The following is a 19656-nucleotide window of genomic DNA, read 5'->3' as shown; positions in this document are numbered from 1 at the left end:
CAAAAACAAGGATGAAATTAACGATCAATACATCTTAGTAAGGCTGGCTGAGGGACAATTATTCACACCAAATATTGGGAACATCTTTACTGAATGTCTTCGAAGCATGACCATGGAATTTATTTACTTCCACCTGAAAAGGTGAAAGTAAAAATGTTTAAGAAGAATTTGGATATACACTTGCAATGACAAGGTGTTCAAGACTTTGGACCAAGTGCTAGAAAATGGGGTTAGAATAGTTAGGTGGTTGTTTGTGGCTGGCACAGACTCAATGGGTCAAAGGGCCTTTTTCCTGTGCAATGGACCTCTATGAAAGCAAATGGGTTTTGATTGGAAAGCTGGTTCCTGCAGTGCTATCTCAGTCCTGACCTGAAATGCCAACCTAATTTTATCTGACAACAGGTTCATTTGAAAACACCAGCTTTCATAGCCTCAGTCCTTCTTCAGGTGAGAGAGGTAGTATCAGACACAGAATTTATAAGTAAAAGATCAAAGGTTCACACCATTGATGAGGATGTACTAAACAAGCCTAAGATGCTGTTAACTCTTTGATCATCTTAATGTGTATATGTAAATCCCCGAATTTGTTTCAAGAAAACTAAAGGTTTTGTCAGTGTAATGAAGAGGTGACACTTTAGGTCAGACAATGCATGTTAGGTGTGAGACCTTGTTTAGAATCTGTTGTGTTTTAGTTTGGAGTCAGACTGGTTCTATTTCTATAATAGGAATCTATAAACTGCAATATTGACTGTCTATAAATTGTGTGGTTTTTGAACAAAATAAAATGTATCTGCAAATACAAATTCACCCCATAGGTGTGTGTGTGTGTGTGTGTGCGTGTGTGCGTGTGTGAGAGAGAGAGAGAGAGAGAAAAATGGGGGGGGAAAGGAAGTGTGCCTATGTAAGGTGAGGAGATAGACTTCACCTCAAAAATAATAAATTACAGAAAAAAAATTGAATCTATTCTCCAAGACATAAATGAAAATGTTTATAATCGAATCAAGCATTCCTCTAGCAGAAATTGAGTGAAGAGACAATAATTAAATATCAGGCAGACAGATGCAACATTTACCCTCATCAGAATGTCAGACAGATGTTGCTGACTCCGCATCTACTGGTTTTTACTCTGAATAAAACCTCATATATTTATCTGCTTAAGCATCTAGAACAAGTTTTAAATCCACAACCCTCAGTGTTAGGGACCATCCTGTTTTACATTAAGACACAGCTCTGTGATCTATTTCTCTTGTATAAGTGTGTCAGGGTTTGAATGTGTTAATGTTGAAGAGTGCTTTAAGCATCACCCACAATGATGATGTTACTACAGACTTGTGGGCAGAACAGTTCAGAGTTACAGATGAGTGAGACCTAACATCCAGGTTCTGCACATAGTCTCTGAAACAATGTTTATCATATCAATGGAACCTGTAACTAGTTGCCAGCATGCAATAAATTACTTCTTGTCTAGTACAAGAGCCTCTTCTAGTTGGACCAGTCAATAGTTTTCCTCTACTACAATAGACCATGCAGGTTCTGTCACCATATGTTCCCCACAGCTCTTCAAGAATTTCCTTATAAAATATATATGCAACTCCCTTTCAGAACATAAATCTGTTTCCACCATCATTTTGGACTGTGTAAAGTCAAAGAATTCCTTTTATCTCCCCTTTCATTCTTTTGCAAAAGACCTTAAAATCTATCCCCTCCTGCCAGACAACACAATGTATCTTTCCTTACTCTATCAAAATGCTCAGTATTATGTTGAGATAACAAAGTGTGGAGCTGGAGGACCACAGCAGGCCAGGCAGCATCAGAGGAACAGGAAAGTTGATGTTTTCCTGTTCTTCTGATGCTGCCTGACCTGCTGTGTTCCTCCAGCTCCACACTTTGTTATCTCTGACTCCAGCATCTGCAGTTCTTGCTATCTCAGTATTATGTTGACCCTATTTATCTATCACTGGAATTAATAAACTTATATCATATGTAGTTATGAATTTGGCTATCTAACATACTGCCTATTTGAGACATTAATGGGAAGGATTATTTAGCTCTGATGCAGTTTTGTATAATCTGCCAGCAAAAGCTAAGTCTACTGAAGATATCATTTCAGGACTATGTTCAGTACTGGATCAGGACATAAAAGTAATGAGCAAGAAGGTTGTTGCAACAGTGAGGAACACAATAGTCAGAGGAATAGGAACACCATGCAGAGGAAGAATTACTTCTGGGGTTGGGGTTGCATACCATCTAGTGGAGAAACAGGATTGGTGGAACGCTGGAACAGAAACCCACAACCTGCCTCCTTGTTCATCACAATCTAAGAACTTAAAACAATAAAAGTCAGCAATTGGTCACTTTAGAAAAGCAACACCAAATTATAATTAGATTAAAAATCACAGAAGACGCAAGAAGTGGTTCTAAAAAATCATGAGTACCACCTTGTAGAAATTTTTAATTCTAATTCAGGAGAATGAAGATGTAATTTGCTTCCATTGCATCAAACAAATTGATAACTACATTTGACCCATTTTCCTCGATGGTTCACTTATTTGTGCATAGCGTTCACAAGGGAACTCTGTTCAAAATGAAAAGCAAACTTGAACTGTTTCCCTGCTGCTAAGGAAAAGCAGGACAGTGGATCAGAGTGTGCGCAGCGAGTAACAGGCAGAATGGTATGCAATCAGGGCCTGGGACGGGTGAGTACAGCAGAGCCCAAGAACAAGCCTGGGGATCTTGGGCATCTGCTGAGATGGGACCAAATTAGGAGAATCACTAGGACCCATGATGTCTGAAGTCTCAAGTTCTTGTGCCTATTGTGGATGTCACTTGTATAAGCATCTTTCTGTTTTCTCACAGCCTGATTGGCTGAGGTTTAGAGGAAAGATACTATCCCTTTTAATTGAATCAACTGAGACCACTGCTCACTCATTGGAATGTAAGAGTTGAAGATGGTGACAATGGCATAGTTGAAAATGTGGGTGTTGAACAATTGAGCAGTGTAGTTTGTTTTCTATTCATTTGTGGGACATGGGTGTCGCTGGCTGGCCAGCATTTCTTGCCCAGCCCTAGTTGCCCTTGAGAAAGTGGTGATGAGCTGTCTTCTTGAACTGCTGCAGTCCACCTGCTGTGGTTTGACCCACAATGCCATCAGGGAGGGAATTTCAGGATTTTGACCCAGCGACAGTGAAGGAATGATGATATATTTCCAAGTCAGGATGGTGAGTGGCTTGGAGGAGAACTTGGAGGTGGTGGTGTTCCCAAATATCTGCTGCCCTAGTTCTTCTGGATGGAAGTGGTTGTGGGTTTGAAAGGCACTGTCAGAGGATCTTTGGTGAATTTTAACATCCTGGGGGTTATCATTGACCAGAAACTCAATTGGACTAGTGTTAGATAAAGGAGAGGTGCTAAAAAGCCTGGCAGCACTCCAAGTAGAGAAGTTACCAGGCCCAGACGGGATGCATCCCAGATTCCCGAGAAAGGAAATAATACAGGATAAGGTAAATATACACTTAGAGAAAAATAAATTAATACTAGACAGTCACAGGCTTTGTCAAGGGCAGGTCATGTCTGACAACTTTTTCATGCAGAGGGTGATGCATATATAGAATGAGCTGCCAGAGGAAGTGGTGGAGGCTGCTACAATTCCAACATTTATAAGGTATCTGGATGGGTATGTGAATAGGAAGGTTTAAAATGGATATGGGCCAAATATTGGCAAATGGGACTAGATTAATTTAGGATGTCTGGTCGGCATGGACAAATTAGACCAAAGGGTCTGTTTCCATGCTGTACACCTCTATGACTCTAAGACTCTATGACTCTATTACTCTATGATAAATTTAATTGAATTCTTCGATGAGGTGACACAGGCAGTGGATGAGGGTAGTGCTGTGGATGTTGTATATTTGAACATTTGGAAAACATTTGATCCAGTGCCACTTAGCAGATCGATAAACAAATTAGAAATTGATGGATCCTTAGCAACATGGTTTAGAAATTGGCTAAAAGATAGGAAACAGTGTAGGCAGAGATGGACATTTCTCACATTGGGGGCAAATTGAATGTGGTGTTCCCCAGGGTTCAGTATTGGGACCCTTGCTTTTTCAAATTTCTATAAATAATTTGGAGATGGGTGTTGAGGACAAAATTTCTAAATTTGCAGATGATACTAAACTAGGGAGAATAGTGAATTGTGAAGATGATGCTGAGTGACTTCAGAGCGACATTAGCAAGTCAGCTGAATGGGCAAGACACCTGGCGCGTGAGTCACAATGCAGAGCAATATGACATAATGCATTTTGGTTGAAGAAACATGGAGAGACAAGACAAACTTAATGGTACAACTTTGAGAGGAATACAGGAGCAATGGGACCTCGGGCATTCTCTGAAAGTGGCCAGGCAAGCTGAAACACTTGTTAAGGGTGCTTATTAGAATCCTTGGGTTTATAATCAGAGGCATAGGATATAAAAGCAAAGAATGATTCTACACCTCTACAAATCATTGACCAGACTACATTTGGATCATTGAATTCAGTTTTGGGCACCTTATTTAAGGAAGGCTGTTAAAGCCCTGAAGACAATGTAAAGGAAATTTACTAGAGTGGTACCATGAAAGAGGGATTTTAGATACCAGGAAAGATTAGAGAAATTGGGCTTATTCTCCTGGGAGCAGAGAAGATGAAGAGGTGACCTTATCGAGGTGTTCAAAATTATGAACAATTTTGCCAGAGTAAACAAGGATATTCTAGTTCATTTAGTTGGTATGTCAGTAATGAGGGATCACAATTTCCAGGCATTTTTGTTTTTGTGTAAGAGATGGGGATGGAGAATGGGACTAGCTGTTTTGCTCTTCCAGGAGGTGGTACAGACATGATAGATTGAATGGCCTCCTTCTGTACAGTAAAAGTCTATGATTCTAATAATAGGGGCAGTGCTCCAGAAGGAGCTATATCCCTAGCCAAGCTACAACACTGGCATCTGCCCAACAATGTGAAAAAAGCAGAACAAAACCAACTCAGCCATTTCCCAGTCTATCAGTCCACTCTCAATCATGAGAAAAGTGACAGAAAGGATTCTTAACAATACTTGCAAAGGCGTGAGTGTGTGCGCGTACGCGTGTGCATGTGCAAGCCAGGCCCCCCTTCTTTATTCTGACCAAGCTCCCATGACATTATTGCAACATGTTGTGCTTATTCCCCTGAGTCAAATATTAATCCTTTTATACCCATATGCAACAAAGCTGGTTGCCATTCAATAACATTATGGCCGCCAGCCTTCTAAATGCCATTTAGCTACTTTGGCTCTGTAACCTTAGTACCCTTAATGAACAATGCATCTATCAATCTTTGTTTTGAAGCCTGATAGACAAGGGTGTCAAGGGTAAGGGGGAGCAGAAGGGCAAGTGGAGTTGAGAGCACAACTGGGGCAGCCATAATATTATCAAATAGCAGAAAAGGCTTGAATAGCTTAAAAGCCTCTTCCTTAAAATAATTAAATTTTGGGAGAGACAACTCAAGATTTTCACAACCTTGTGTAGTAAGTGCTTCTGACACTTGAATAGTTTGGCTGTAATTTTTAAGGTTATGCCCTTTTGTTCTGAACTCATCCACCGACGGAAGTAATTTATCACTGTTTACCATGCCAAATCCTTTAATACCCTTAAACAATTCAACTAGATCACCCTTTACTCAGATTTACGTCTGTGACAACAAGATGCAGAGCTGGATTAACACAGCAGGCCAAACAGCATCAGAGGAGCAGGAAAGCCGACGCGTCGGGCTTAGACTCTTCTTCAGAAATGGGTCTGTGACATCTGTGATGTATGTCTTCTGGTATGCACTTGGTCACAGTTAGGCTTGAATGGTTATTTCATAGAGCAACACTTTATATAATAGGTAATGTTGTGATGTCCATCAATATTGATAAGCAATGAGACATACCTTGGCTGGCAGTGTCCCACTTTCAATGGGCATAGGTTTGTTTTCGGCATCACATATGTCTGCTCATTCTCTAATGTCATAGTAGGCGACAGTCTTGTATGAACGTAAGCACACCAGTTCCTTGGAAACAAAACAGGATAAAGTTGGAAAAGAGCTCGTTCACTCTTTGAACCTCCTGCTCACTCAATACTACACATAACACACAAGACCAGCAGAGAAACATGTGACGTGTTAATGAAACGCTAATGAAGATGACAAGGAGTGAATTAGTTGGAGAGAAAGGTGTGCACCTGGATCCAATCTATTGAATTCACTATAGTTTTGATTGGATGCTTCTGCAGAATTTCACAAGCAGGAGTGGTATTGTATAATTTTGTATGCTGAATATTACTGAAACAGGGCAAATGTTGTTAAAGATCTTCATTTTGCACTCATCAGAACAAATGCAAGAATGCCAAATATCAAGCAATCGCAATAATTTATATAACAGGAAAAAAAGAGTGCTGGTTGTTTGGCAAGCCAACTCTGATTGGCAAGGATGTTGCTATGGAAAGGCAACAGGGAAGTAAAGGCCCCCAAGCTCCTTGATAATTCAATAAAGGCACAAAGATTTTGAATATTTCCTTCCTTTTATTTTTTGATAGGTATGATTAGGAATGACTCATTGAACAATCTTGAGTGTACTAATAGCTTCACAATTTAACTTAATTTGTTGAGCTCAGAATGAGACTCATTTACAGTTGTTTGAAGTAATATGCATTGAGACATAGGCCAAACAAAAGGAATACGTCCAAGCCTTGTACCATTTTTGAATTACCGAGGAGCTTGGAGAACCTATATTTCCTAATTAACCAAGATGTCAGCACGGATAAAGCATGCTATTCTCCTGTAGTATAATTTGTTGTGATTGTTTAAAATTTGACATTCTTGCTTTTGTCCTGATGAGTGCAAGTCAAAACGTTTCAACAACATGTCTGTCTTTCCAGCAATATTCAAACGATTTAGCCCTTAGATTTGTAGGTCATCTTAGCTTCTAAAATGATCTGTTTCATTTTGCTGGGATATTTCTCTTTGTCAAAAGGGCATTCCATTACATCTGCTGTGTGTCCTACCAAATATAGTTTGCCTATTACTTTTAACTAAACACTTAGATATTTGATAGGATAAAATGGTCTGTTTCATTTTGCTGGGATCTTTCTCTGAATGGCTTCATTCTCTGCTGTAAATTACAGTGAAATAGCTCTGCTGTGGAAATCCAGAACTGGAGGGAGGAAGGTCACAATCTTAAAATTAAAACCTGAACGTTTAGAGGGTGACATAAGAAAGCATTCTTTCACATAAAAGGTAATGAAGGTCCAGAACACTTCCTCAGAAAATTTTGTGGATATCGAAGGACAACTGGAGCTTTAAAGACTGAGATTGATCAGTTTCTCTTTGATAGGGTTATTAAGAGATATGGAGAGTAGACAAACAAATGGAATGGAGGTACAAATCAGGCGTGATCAAACAGAATGTCAGAATAATCCTGAGGGACTGAATGGACTCCTCCTGAGAGACCTTTGTCTCAATTTTGGAGAAGAAATTTCACAAAAAGCAAAGTTGTCATTTGCTGAAAAGATGTTTTCTTCAATGAAATGTGAACTAGAAGGAGGCAATGGTGTTTGTTGACCATGACCATTTACATTGGTCCATAGAAGACCATACTTACTTCTTCAAATGAAATTGATGCAGGGCCTGCGGAATTGAACTCCAGTTGAGTTTTCACACAAACAGGGAACAGAAATGTGGCAATTAAGCTGATTGAACTTGGTCTGCCATTTAATAAGAGCACGGCTAATCTGATTGTGACCTGAAATCCATATTCCTGACTGTCCCTGATAACCAATCACCCTTTTGATTATCAACGATCTATCCACCTCTGCCTTTAAAAATAACGAAAGACTTCCATTGCCTTTTCAGCAAAAGAATTCTACAGACTCATAACCCTCCATGTGGAAAAATATTTGCCTCATTTTTATTTTAAATGGATGATCTCTGATTTTTAAACAATTACTTCTAGTTCTATGTTCTCCGATGACGGGAACAGCTCCTCCACATCTACTTTGTCTAGACCCCTCAAGATGTCTCTGTTATATGTTTTGATCACCAGTCATCCATTGTGACTATGGCACAAAAAGTGCTATAAGTGTTGCTTTCACAGTAAGTTACAGCCAGGGAATTTCCCCTTCCTTCCTCCACATAATTCAACCTATAAATTTCCAACCATAACATCATGGGACAGGGGTTTTACACCAGTGACAAATCCGAGGCAGTGAGACTGGTTTAGCCCTTGTGTGCAGCATGTGCAGTTGACTGGAATTGACATTGGATGGTTACAATTAGCTTCAGTATCTGGGGAATTATTGTGTTAAGGGGAAGATGAAAGGCATCAACCAACATTCCCACTCCTGATTACCGTTCAGTGGCTTTCACTGGAAAAGCACATGTGTGGGTGGCTAGAGAATGGCATCGATCTTGGGTGAAATGTCCCACAGTCAAATAGCCTGTTCAGCGCAGTCAGGGCTAGCACAGTGGCTCAGTGGTTCATACTGCTGCCACACAGCACCAGGGACCTGGTGTCGATCCGACTGTCTGTGTGGAGTTTGCACATTCTCCCTGTGTCTTTGTGGATTTCCTCTGGGTGCTCTGGTTTCTTCTCACCATCCAATGATTTCCAATTAGGTGGATTGGCCATGCTAAATTGGTCAAAATGTCCAGGGATGTGCAGGCTAGGTGGGTTAGCCATTAGGAAAATGTAGGGTTATAGGGCGGGGGGGTGGTGGGCTGTTCTTTGAAGGGTCAGTATGGGCCAAATGGCCTGCTTCCACACTACAGGGAATTTATGAATAGTGTATTTTCAGCAGCTCCTCAGTCAGGCATCAACCTTTTCAGAGAAGAGGGGTGGAGATTGATTAAGCAGGAATATATTTTAAATCCCTAGTGATTCTGAAAGAACATATCAAGTGTCTTTTAGAATGTACTCATGGCTGCAATTGACCATCTTTGGAGAGCCCTATTCTGTTTGCTTCCATAGTTTCAGTGGTGTTTATGCACTCGTGGACCAGCAGATGGTAGCATCATACAGCACAGATCAAATTAGGTTCACTTCACACGGACTGACAGCTTTGTGTAACTGGTTGAGGGCCTGTTGCAGTTCTGACTGCACAACAATCTCGTGCCCAGAGGTGCAACATAAGTGAAAGCACCGTCATACATATCACTTAATGTTGGGGGTGCCAGAACTTCCCATAGCATTAAAATCACTTCAGAAGGAAAGGGCGAGGGTTGGGGGTGGAGGTACAGTAAATTAATCATGTCAGAGCTCCACCAGATTCTTGGCTCAATCTTATCAGTGTCTGAATGATTTGGGCTACAGTGAGAAATAGGGATTGTTGATATGGAGAGCAACTCATTGCATTTTTTAACTAAGTTCTGGAAGTTGAGATGCAATTCTCACTAGACAGCAGCGAGTTGCCTACTGAAGGGCATTATTGCTTTTTAATGACCTTATTAACTGCAAATCCACCTCATTAATATTCAGTTTTCCATCCCAACATCTGCCAGGAGCAAGTTAAATGTTAACAATTCTTAGCATGGAAGTCAGAGTGGGCATCTGGTTACCCCAGCCCATTCTATGCTCCAAAGGACCACCCTGTTGGACACCTGGTGCCAACATCTCAGGGAACGATCCATGGGCACCAGTCACATCCATGGACATTGGCACCTAACATGTGTCAGCCTCTAACAGCCCTCATGGCACATTGCTGACAGTACACTTCTGCACTTCAATACTGCGCCATGTCTCAACTCTCATTGTAATGTTGCAGCAAGACAACTGCATGCTCAGGGACATGCACGCAGTTCATGGACTGGGCCAGGCTGTATCTCCAGGCTGTTCACTTGTTCTCTTGGCACTCAATCACTTGGAGCCGACTAGGACGTTCACAACATCCTTGCATTGCCTTACCTTGCACTTTTGCACCTTGCCTCTCAGCTGGAGTTACCATGGTCACAGTACAGTTGTCTTGCTTTGCCATTAACACAGATACAAAGGAAGGAAGCATGCCATGCTGGTCTGCAGTCCTCAGTCAAGTCAAGGACAGCCTTCGTTTTGGGGGCTGTGGCAGAGTATGTCAAGGGCAGTCTCCGATATCAGTCCAGGGCAATGAACACAATCAGTCGGTGGTTTAGGGTGGGCAGAGTTAGCATCTGTCCCATAAGGGATGAGGACCTGAATGTCAGGCAGCCCACATCTATCCCAACTCTTTCTGCCCTGTAGTGAGCTGTTTTCCTCCTAGATTGAGAGAGAAGCATGTATGAAGGGAGAAATAAAAGGGGGTGGCACAACTGGTATTTCAGGTGCGGGTGGGGAGGTAGCTCAAGTAAGAAAGTAGGCAATGCAGACAGTTTTGTTGGGAGTTTAGCTGGGTGATGGCTAGTAATAGAAGATGTTGCTGGCAACAGTGAGATCAGTAGAACATGAGCCTTGGTAGCAGTTGGAAAGCAGAGATACGGTGGGTGTGAGGTATTTGGAGAGAACATAATGGCATCCATGCTGCTAGAACAGAGAACTTTACTAACCTTCTCTCCTACATTACTGTGCATTCCTCTGTATGACTGAGACTCCACAGATTGGATGGAAATCTGAGACCAGGCTGCGATTGTCTGGTGTTATGGCCTCCTGTACTGATCCTGGGGGAAGAGACAGCCCTTCCCCTGTATCACCCCATCCATTGGGACCTCCAGATCCTTGTCCAGAGAGTGGAACACTAATTTCCCACTGTGTCCAGAGCAAATATCAAGAGTCATGCACGGCAACTCTGGGCTGAATGCTGGGCTGTGTGCACAACGACCTTTTAAAGATCACACCATCACCAGGAAAGCAGTCCATTTTGAGATATCCTGGTGGTGGCGTGTTGTTCTGAGGACAGCAAGTGGTCAAACGGAGCAAGAATTGGATGAGAGGGGTGCCATAGGGACAGGGTGGGTAGCTAATGAGGTGAGTTTGGTGAGAAAACTCGCTAGGCCTTGGGAAGAGAAACTGTAAATGAAACTCAATGGACTGACACTTAGTCAAAAAAAGTAAGATTCTGCCCGAGATAACATGGTGTGGAGCTGGAGGAACACAGCAGGCCAGGCAGCATCAGAGGAGCAGGAAAGTTGACGTTTCACGTTGTGACCCTTCTTCAGGAGGAGGATCCTGACCTGAAACATCAACTTTCCTGCTCCTCTGATGCTGCCTGGCCTGCTGTGTTCCTCCAGCTTCACACTGTGTTATTGCTGACTCCAGCATTTGCAGTTCTTGCTATTTCTAAGATTCAGCCCGATGCGTTTCGCCAGTGTTAGTCAATAAATGAATATTAGCCATTGGAAACAGAAGAGAACCCCATGCTCCTTTCTTAAATAGCGCAGTAGAATCATTTGCATTCACCCAGGAGGGCAGACTGTGTAGTGTGTCCTCAGGCATACAGGCCAGAAGGAGCAGGTTTGGTAATTGTCAAGTGATGCAGGGACTAACCACGTACAACAAAGAGAGGCTGTGGCCAGCTGGGGAGATTCAGAAAGGGATGAGGGGAGTTCAGATCACAGAGACTGAAAGGAGAGCAGCTTCCCCTGGCTCCATGAATGTTCAGCAACTGCGAAATGGGCAGTCACTCTCTAGAGTTTCTCCTCACCTTACAAGGGGTTAATATTTCACTGGGCTCCCATCTGTGTCATCGAGTTCTCATTTATAATTGATGTGCCTTCGGGGGCCTCCAAAGCAGTGGACTCACAGAATTGTTACATTGCAGGTGGAGGCCATTTAGCCCATCATGTTTGTGCTAGCTCACCAACTAAGCATAATTACTTAATGCCACTCATCTGCCCTTTTTACTGTAACTTGCACTTCATTTACATGTAAGTAATTATTTAATGCCCTCTTGAATGCCTCAATTAAACATACCTTCACCATACTTCCAGGCAGTGTATTCTAGGTTTCCTTGCCTTGCATTTACTTCTTTTACAAACATTTCAAGTTTGTGTCCTCATGTTCTTGATCCTTTTACAAGTTAGAACAGATCCTCCCCGTCTCATCTGTCCAGACATCTTGTGATTTCGAAATATTGAATCAAATCTCCTTTTAGCCTTCTCCTCTCGAAGGAAATCTGTCCCACCTTCTCCAATCTATCTTCATATCTGAAGTTTCTCAATCCCCATTCTTGTAAATGTCTGCACTCTCCAATACAACAAGTAGAGAAACAGGATCCTTCCATTTTAACTGCTCTCCCATTCCTGGCTCAGTGCAATGATCTCCAAGGTCAAATAGCCCATCTGTACTTATGGTATCTACTCACACAGAAAAAAATTACCCTTTGGAGAAGGTGCTATAGATGCACCAGCACCCACTGCTACTGGACTTTGATTACATCAGTAGCTTCATGAAAGATATGGAGTTAGCAAAGACAAGAGAGATAAGAAAGTAAAACTTTGTTTCAAAAACAACAACAACTTGCTTTGACATAGAACCTTCCATGCAGTAGAACATTCCAAGGCACCTAAAAAGGAATGCTACCAAATACAATTTTACAATACTATACTAATACCATTTAAGGAGGTATTAGGGCTTGGTTTGTGATGTAGGTTTTAAGGACTATGTTAAAGGCAAAGGCTAAGACGGAGAGATGCAACAGTTTAAGGACAGAGCTTAAGGGTAAGCTGTTGAAGACAACCAATGGCTTAGTTACTAAATCCGGAGATATGGTAAAGGTGAAATTTGCAGATTCTCAGCTTCATTTTCTCTTCCCTTCCTTTTTCTTCTTCATCTCTTCTTCCCCTCCTTCTTTCTCTGGAACTATGATGAACAGAGAGATTTAAGGGTGTCCATGTTGAAATCTTTGAAAACTAGCAGTCAGACTCAGAGATGTTTACAGCACAGAGGGAGGCGATTTGGTCCATTTTGCATCTGTGCAGTCAATAAAGGTCTGACCATGCTATTCCCATTTTCCAACTCTGGAGGCTATGGTAATGTAAGCGAATACTTTAATACGGCTTAAATGTTATGAGTGTTTCTGACTCAACCACCCTTTCAGCAGTCAGTTCCCGACTTCCGCCATGTTCTTTATGAAAAGAATTCTTCTCAACTCTCCTCTGAGCCTTCTACCTCTTATCTTAAATCTCAATGCCCTCTGAACATTGACCCCTCTACTAATGCAAAAAGTGCCTTCCTATCCTATTCCTATGTGCCCCTCATAATTTTATATACCTCTATCAGGTCCCCTCTCAACCTTTGCTACTCCAAGGAAAACAACCTTAGACTATCCAATCTTTCCTCTAACTTAGATCCGTCAGCCAGGCAGCATCCCGGTAAATCTCCTCTGCACCCTGTCTAGTGTAATTACATTCCTCCAATAAGGTGGTGACCAGAACTGCACTCAGCACAGTTGTGGCCTAACCAGTGTTTTATGCAGTTCCAGCATAAAATCCCTGCTCGTGTAATGTGTGCCTCAGCTAATAAATGCAAGTATCCCATTTGCCTTCTGAGTGACCTTTTCTACCTGCTCTGCTACTCTCGGGGATCTTTGGATGTGCACACCAAGGTCCCTCCAATCTTCAGTATTTTCCATGATCCTGCCATTCATTGTGTAAACTCTTACCTTGTTCAGCAAAATGAAATCGTTTGACTGTTTTGAACATTCCCATGAGTTTTGAATGTTCTATGTCATCCCTGACAGTATCAATGAATTTACGCACTTTTCAGTCGTGTCTGCTTTTAACAGTCCCAATGGGAATCTGGCCTGTTTCAAGTAGTGTCTGACATCTCCCACAAGTGTCCTGGGACCATACCAAGAGGATATCTCACTTCTCCAAAAGGATAAAGTGGATCTCCCAACAAACCTGCTCCTACCAGGTCTAACCTGTGCACTTTGGCTCTCAGTCGTCCACCTCACCAAAATCACGCAGCAACGGAGGAAGCTGTTGCTTCACATGGGCTGCTGGCCCCAGAATTCAAAGGTGTGCAGTTTAGAATCCACTTCCATTTTCCCCTCACCCTTCTGCCACACCCTGCACAAATGGAAGAGGCTGAGAATGGTGGCCAGTCTTCCAGAATTGGATGAGATTTGGGAGCTAGGGGTAAGGTAGCCTAGTGATTATAGCATGCATAAGTAATCCAGAGGCCTGAACTAACCAGGTAGGATCAAATTCTTGCAGATGCTGGAATCTCTAATGAAAACAAGCTGGTGAACAGTCATCTAGACTCGAAACATTCGCTTGCTTTCTCTCCATAGATCCTGCCTGATTTGCTCTGATCTCCAGCATTTTTTTGTTTTCAGTTGTTGCCTGTACTACCGATCCTGAGTTTAAATCCTGACATGATAATAGGAGAATTTAAGTACAAAGCTGATCTTCATAATGGTGATTACGAAGCTGTCAGGTCACCATAAACATTCCTCTTTCACTACGCCTGGCTGTTCTGTTCGGTTTGCCACTATAAGTGACTCCAGACTCGGAGCAATGTATTTGATTCTTGACTGGCCTTTGAACTGGTCCAGCAAGCCATTCACTTCAAGGGCATCTGAGTATATCAACTTGTGCTGGTCTTGTCAATGACACCCACATCCCATGTTGAACTAGAAAATAAAAGCTGACTGCCTGTGCAATGTCAGCGCATGTGATTTAAAATGGGAAATATAAAAACAAATTTTTAAAAAAATAATAAAAACACATTTCCTTCTCAAGGTGGTGGCCTAGTGGTATTATCTCAAGACAATTAATCCAGAGACCCAGGTAATGTTCTGGAGACCAGGGTTTGAATCCCACCATAGCAGATGAAGGAATTTCAATTCAATAAAAATCTGCAATTAAGAGTCAAAAGATAACCATGAAATCATTGTCGACTGTTGGAAATACCTAGCTGGTTTAAAAATGTCCTTTACGGAAGGAAGCCATTGTCCTTAACTGGTCTATGACTCATGTGACTTCAGACTGTAGAAATGTGGGTGACTCTTTACTGTCCCTTGGGCAATTAGGGATGGGCATTAAACACTGGCATAGCTGGCAACGCCCACATCCCATGAATGAATAAAATGAAATAGAGTATGACTCATCCTGTTGAACTGTTGCAGTGTTCATGACTTTCATTTATGAAGTGCCTCAATTCAAGCTATGTCCTTTTGGAATATGACGTCAATGAAGCATATTTTTGAAGACTAGTAAGAGTTCTACTTTCAGATCTGTGCGTCATTTTTGTTAGGGAAGGAGGGATATCTGGTTTTAGATTACAATCAGCAGTTGGAACACCGTCAGTTTTTTGTTTGCTGCTCAGGCGCCAGTGACACCAATTGTAGCGTCCTTGTGCTAGTCCTCGTGGCATTCTTGTGGGCCCATGGCAAGCACTTCTTTCTGGTCCTTTTGGCTCAGCAAAATAATGCATGGTACATTAATGACTAAGCCATCTCACTCTGTATATGCTCTTACATTGGCAATCAAACTCTGAAGCATACACAAATGAAGTAATGGTCTTGTTTCTTGTACACCTGTTCCTGCATGGATGATGTTCGATAAAGTTTGGATAATTTAGCACCAAGCAATGTATACAATGGTATATGATAGGAATTTCTTATTACAAATAGATAGAGACTGATAATTAGACGTCTAATTGTAGATTTCTCTGTGCAGAGAGATACGGGCAGAATATACAGAGGTACACAGCTACCAGATTTTTGAATACAGACGGTGAAATAGAGACAGAATCTAAAATTAACATGCCCTGTTATTTAAAGTTTCTGCACTGTTCTGAAGTTACCAGACTAAAAATGTTAACTCTGCTTTCTCCACACAGATGCTACCGTATCTGCTGAGTTTCACCAGCAATTTCTGTTTTTGTTTCAGATCTCCAGCATCCACAGTTCTTTGTTTAATTACATAAAGTTTTTGTTGTACTTACTTTCCCCTGGCTGTTTCAAAGTTTGGGTGGCTGCTTCCAGATTGTGTGAAAAAAGGACGTTTCTGCCTGGAGCTGGATTTATACACTCCTTTTTCTGCACGGTAATCCACTTGCCTTGGAAATCTGTTGGAAGATGCACTCCGATCAATCAGCTTTCTAAGTCGATTTCCCTCAATCTCTGCTGTGTTAAAATTACTTCCATTCTTAGTCAACCCAAACATTGCTGACCCATCTGGGGATTTTGCATCGAGTCCCCCATCGCAAACTGCTGAAAGAGGGAAGGCTATCCCCAAAACAATGAGTGACCACATTCTGGCAAAATTGAAAATATAACTCCTTCTTTGTGCATAATCCATTCTCTGTCTGGTATCCCCTGCTCACAAGAGTCAGTGTGAACAGGATGAGCTTGCTTCTTTGTCAGCTTTTATACCTTGTTAGAAAGGAAACAACATCTGCATTTTGGAAGTGACATAAGGAAACAGAAGGGCCCTTCCCAGGAAGTTTGGTTAAAAAAAAAGAGTTTGATGGTCTTTCTGTAAGCCCAAATGAAAGAGGAAAAAAGAGATTCTTGTGAGGGAAATGAAAAATTTCATTTGTATTATATCAGAGATGAAAAGTGAAGATGTTGATATCCTTTGTTATCTGAACTCCTGCTGTAGCAACAGCCTTCAGGAAATGAATGCAGACAAAAAAAAACTTCTTGACATATTTAGTTAATTGTTGCAAAATTGAAAGTCTGGAATGAAGTTTTTGTTCTAAAGTTCACTGCTGCCCAGAAATTAGTGGCTGGTTGCTTTGTGTATATTTGTACACCGGATTTGTAATAAATTATATTTGGAAACAATAGCTGATTCTTGAGTTGTGAGTTTTATTAATCTATTTTTCTAATAATCTGTTCACAGATATTATTACACACCTCTGGAGCAGGTGGGTCTTGAACCCAGACCTCCCATTTCAGTGGTAAGGACACTACCACTGCACTATTGAACACCCTAACTTAAAGCAGGTGTTTGCGGATGGGAACTGCCAATGTTAATTTCTGTTAGCCTCACTGAAGAGGGGAGTAAAAAGAAAGAATATTGTCCGTTTTACTTGTGGATGGTCTCCAAAAAATTCTAAAGCACGCTTCCAGTCTCTCTGTCCAATAGTGTTAGATCTAATGTCTGTTCATTGTGAGAAATACATTTTATCTAATAACTATTTTAAGCTAAATAAGGTTTAAGACCAGCATTAGAAAAACCCTATTCAATAACTTAGCAAATGGCTTTTCTTCAATTATGTCCATTATGAGATTGTTTATGTTGTACTTGAGCTTTGAACCAGAAGGACATGGCTTTGTTGTACAGCCTTTCTTGTAGAAAGTTATACCAATGCATCTCACTTAGTTGTAATCAGATCTTTCCCAATTGCTTTTTAAGGACCATAACCTTTAATATGGAACTGATCCCTCTCGAGTCATCATTGCTGTAGTAATAATTCATACAGAAAATAACAATTTTTATAAAGTACCTCTTTTATATTGATATGCCTTTGCCTGTTTGTCAGTTCAGTTAAGGGGATTTTTCCATCCATGCTTGTCCTGCTTTGTAAAAATGTTTTGACCATCTGAGTTCAGGTACCATGTTGACACCTCTTTGGTTCTATATATTTAGTAAAGGTTTTGCAATATTGGGTGTGACAATAAGAATTTCATAGAAACATATGGCACAGTAGAGGCCCTTTAGCCCATCAAGTCTGTACCACTAAAATTATGTTAAATCTATTCTAGTCCCACTTACCAGTACCAGGCCCATAGCATTAAATGTTATGACATTTTAAGTGTTCAACTAAGTACTTTTTAAAGATTATGAGTTTACCTGCCTCTACTACCCTCCCAATTGGACAGTGCCTTCCAGAAACCACCACCAAGGATATTTTGAGAGATTTGGGTCATTCTGAATAAAACAAAAGCAGAAAGGATAGGTATAAACACAGATGTGAAAAGAGGAATGGGGAACTGGTGTTGCCTAATGCTATTTGAACACCATAATATATTAAGCCTCGCTTATCCATAAATTAACACATCATTATAGAGTTGACTTTGAATAATTGAATGTCAGTCCTAGTGGTCTTCAACTTTTTTCCCTTACGTAAAGCTTAAATTGAGTTGACTGCTTCACCTTAATTGGCAGGAGATACTTTAACTTGTTCAGCCCTCTTTTCTACAGCCACATTTTTTCTGTAATTAATCTTTGAGCTGTGGAAAGTTCAGAGCTTTCTGTCAGATTTGATTGTTTATCAGATGTCTACTTAATCTCTGTTTGAGGACGAACGTTGCAGCTTTGACATTTGTGGCAGGTTTACTGACTGGTGTCTCCACAAATTGGAGTGAAATAAGTTGTGGGATGTAATAGATGACCTGCTGTTATTTTGTGGAACTGAAGCTATGATCATGTGAGTCATTTTAATAGAAAATTAGATTGCCAACAACCTTTAGGAGACCTCTTCTGAGTTAGGGAATTGATTCATCTGAGGTTTGTCTGACCCACTGTCATGTGATCTCTCCTTTTGACAGTATCAGGATTTGCTCTTATTCATTCTAAAGTACTTTGGTTATAAATAACAGCTGTTGGAACATGAAGATCATTCAGTCCAATTTCAGGATTACAGTTCTCTTACCATGTTACTGACACACTGTTTTCTTGCTTCCACCTTCCATCGCTGGGTGGGTGGGAACAGCTCCAAAGGGAGGTTCTGGTGAAAGATCATTGATCTGAATCATTCAGTCAATTTTTCCTGCAAGAGATAGGAAACTGGTTCACTCCTGGATTGTGAAATCAGAAGTAAAAGTGATTATCCACATGTTGAATTCTTACTCAGGTAACAGATACACCTGCTGTCCAATTACACTGCCTCGCTATGAGAATACAGCCTGCAGGATGACAGTCTTTTTACAATTGTTCTCAAAGTATTCCTGTGTCTAAGACAGTAAAATTGTGGCTTTCAAAAAAGGTTGTCAGCCAATCAATGACATACACATTTCTCTTGGTAAACTCAGTTCTGCCTTCCTCAAAGCCAGACCGAGCAAACAAAACTGTACCTGCTCTATCTTGGAGGGTTTAAGGTAATCTTTGTGTGTAGGACACGAACATTAACTCATCCAATATATTTATCTCCACTTAGACCACTACCTAGTGCTTCTTGTCATTTTAGGTAGTTTTTCTATCATTTCCTTATTCTATATCGCTCTAAGTAAGATGTGTAACTCAATTCAATGTCTTAAACCATGCCACTAACCTTCATATCACTTTTTTCTCTCCTGTTTCACCCATACACAACACAGTTCTGTTATAATGTTAGGACTGAAAATCTTTGGGTAGTTTCACAGCTACCAATCCTTCTAGCTGATATTAGTCTAATCTACTGATACCATGTAGGACAGAAGCCCACATGAAGTCTTTGGCAGAAGGTCGGAATAACCTTGATGAACAATAAATAGGTTTATTATGTATTACTTAGTTGCTATTTACATTGTGGCTGAGATACATGATGCTGTCTCGTAATACATCAGGCTCAACTTATAAGTAAGTTAACATTATGACTACTGAAATATACTGAAATAAGGCAACAACTTTACTAACAGCTTGGGTACAATTCTGGCTCCAGTTGAGATCACTGTGAAGTGCTCTGCTTCTCACCTTTTCTCCTCGCCTAAGACATGGTGACCCTCTGGTTAAACCACTATTAGCTAGCACCTCCCAGGATCCATTCTTT

At 41.0% G+C, this 19656-nt stretch overlaps 1 protein-coding gene across 2 annotated transcripts in view; it reads right to left on the bottom strand.

Moving 5' to 3' along the window:
* LOC109927266 (multimerin-1) overlaps positions 1-16287 on the bottom strand; it is a 54380-nt gene extending 38093 nt beyond the window's left edge. The window contains exons 1-2 of one of the 2 annotated variants that reach the window (XM_020527239.2): positions 15904-16287; positions 5940-6059 (exon numbers count right to left, since the gene is read on the bottom strand). In XM_020527239.2, the coding sequence (XP_020382828.2) occupies positions 5940-6059; positions 15904-16259 (476 nt within the window). In that variant the 5' untranslated portion in view covers positions 16260-16287. The remainder of the gene's footprint in view (positions 1-5939; positions 6060-15903) is intronic. The other variant, XM_048602563.1, reaches the window with a different exon arrangement.
* Positions 16288-19656: the final 3369 nt, after the last annotated feature.

This window comes from Rhincodon typus, chromosome 1 (genome assembly GCF_021869965.1).
Source record: "Rhincodon typus isolate 14 chromosome 1, sRhiTyp1.1, whole genome shotgun sequence".
In the NCBI taxonomy this organism is placed as follows: Eukaryota; Metazoa; Chordata; class Chondrichthyes; order Orectolobiformes; family Rhincodontidae; genus Rhincodon; species Rhincodon typus.
Note: the sequence above shows the minus strand (reverse complement) of the source record. Positions and strands in the feature narration are given on the sequence as shown.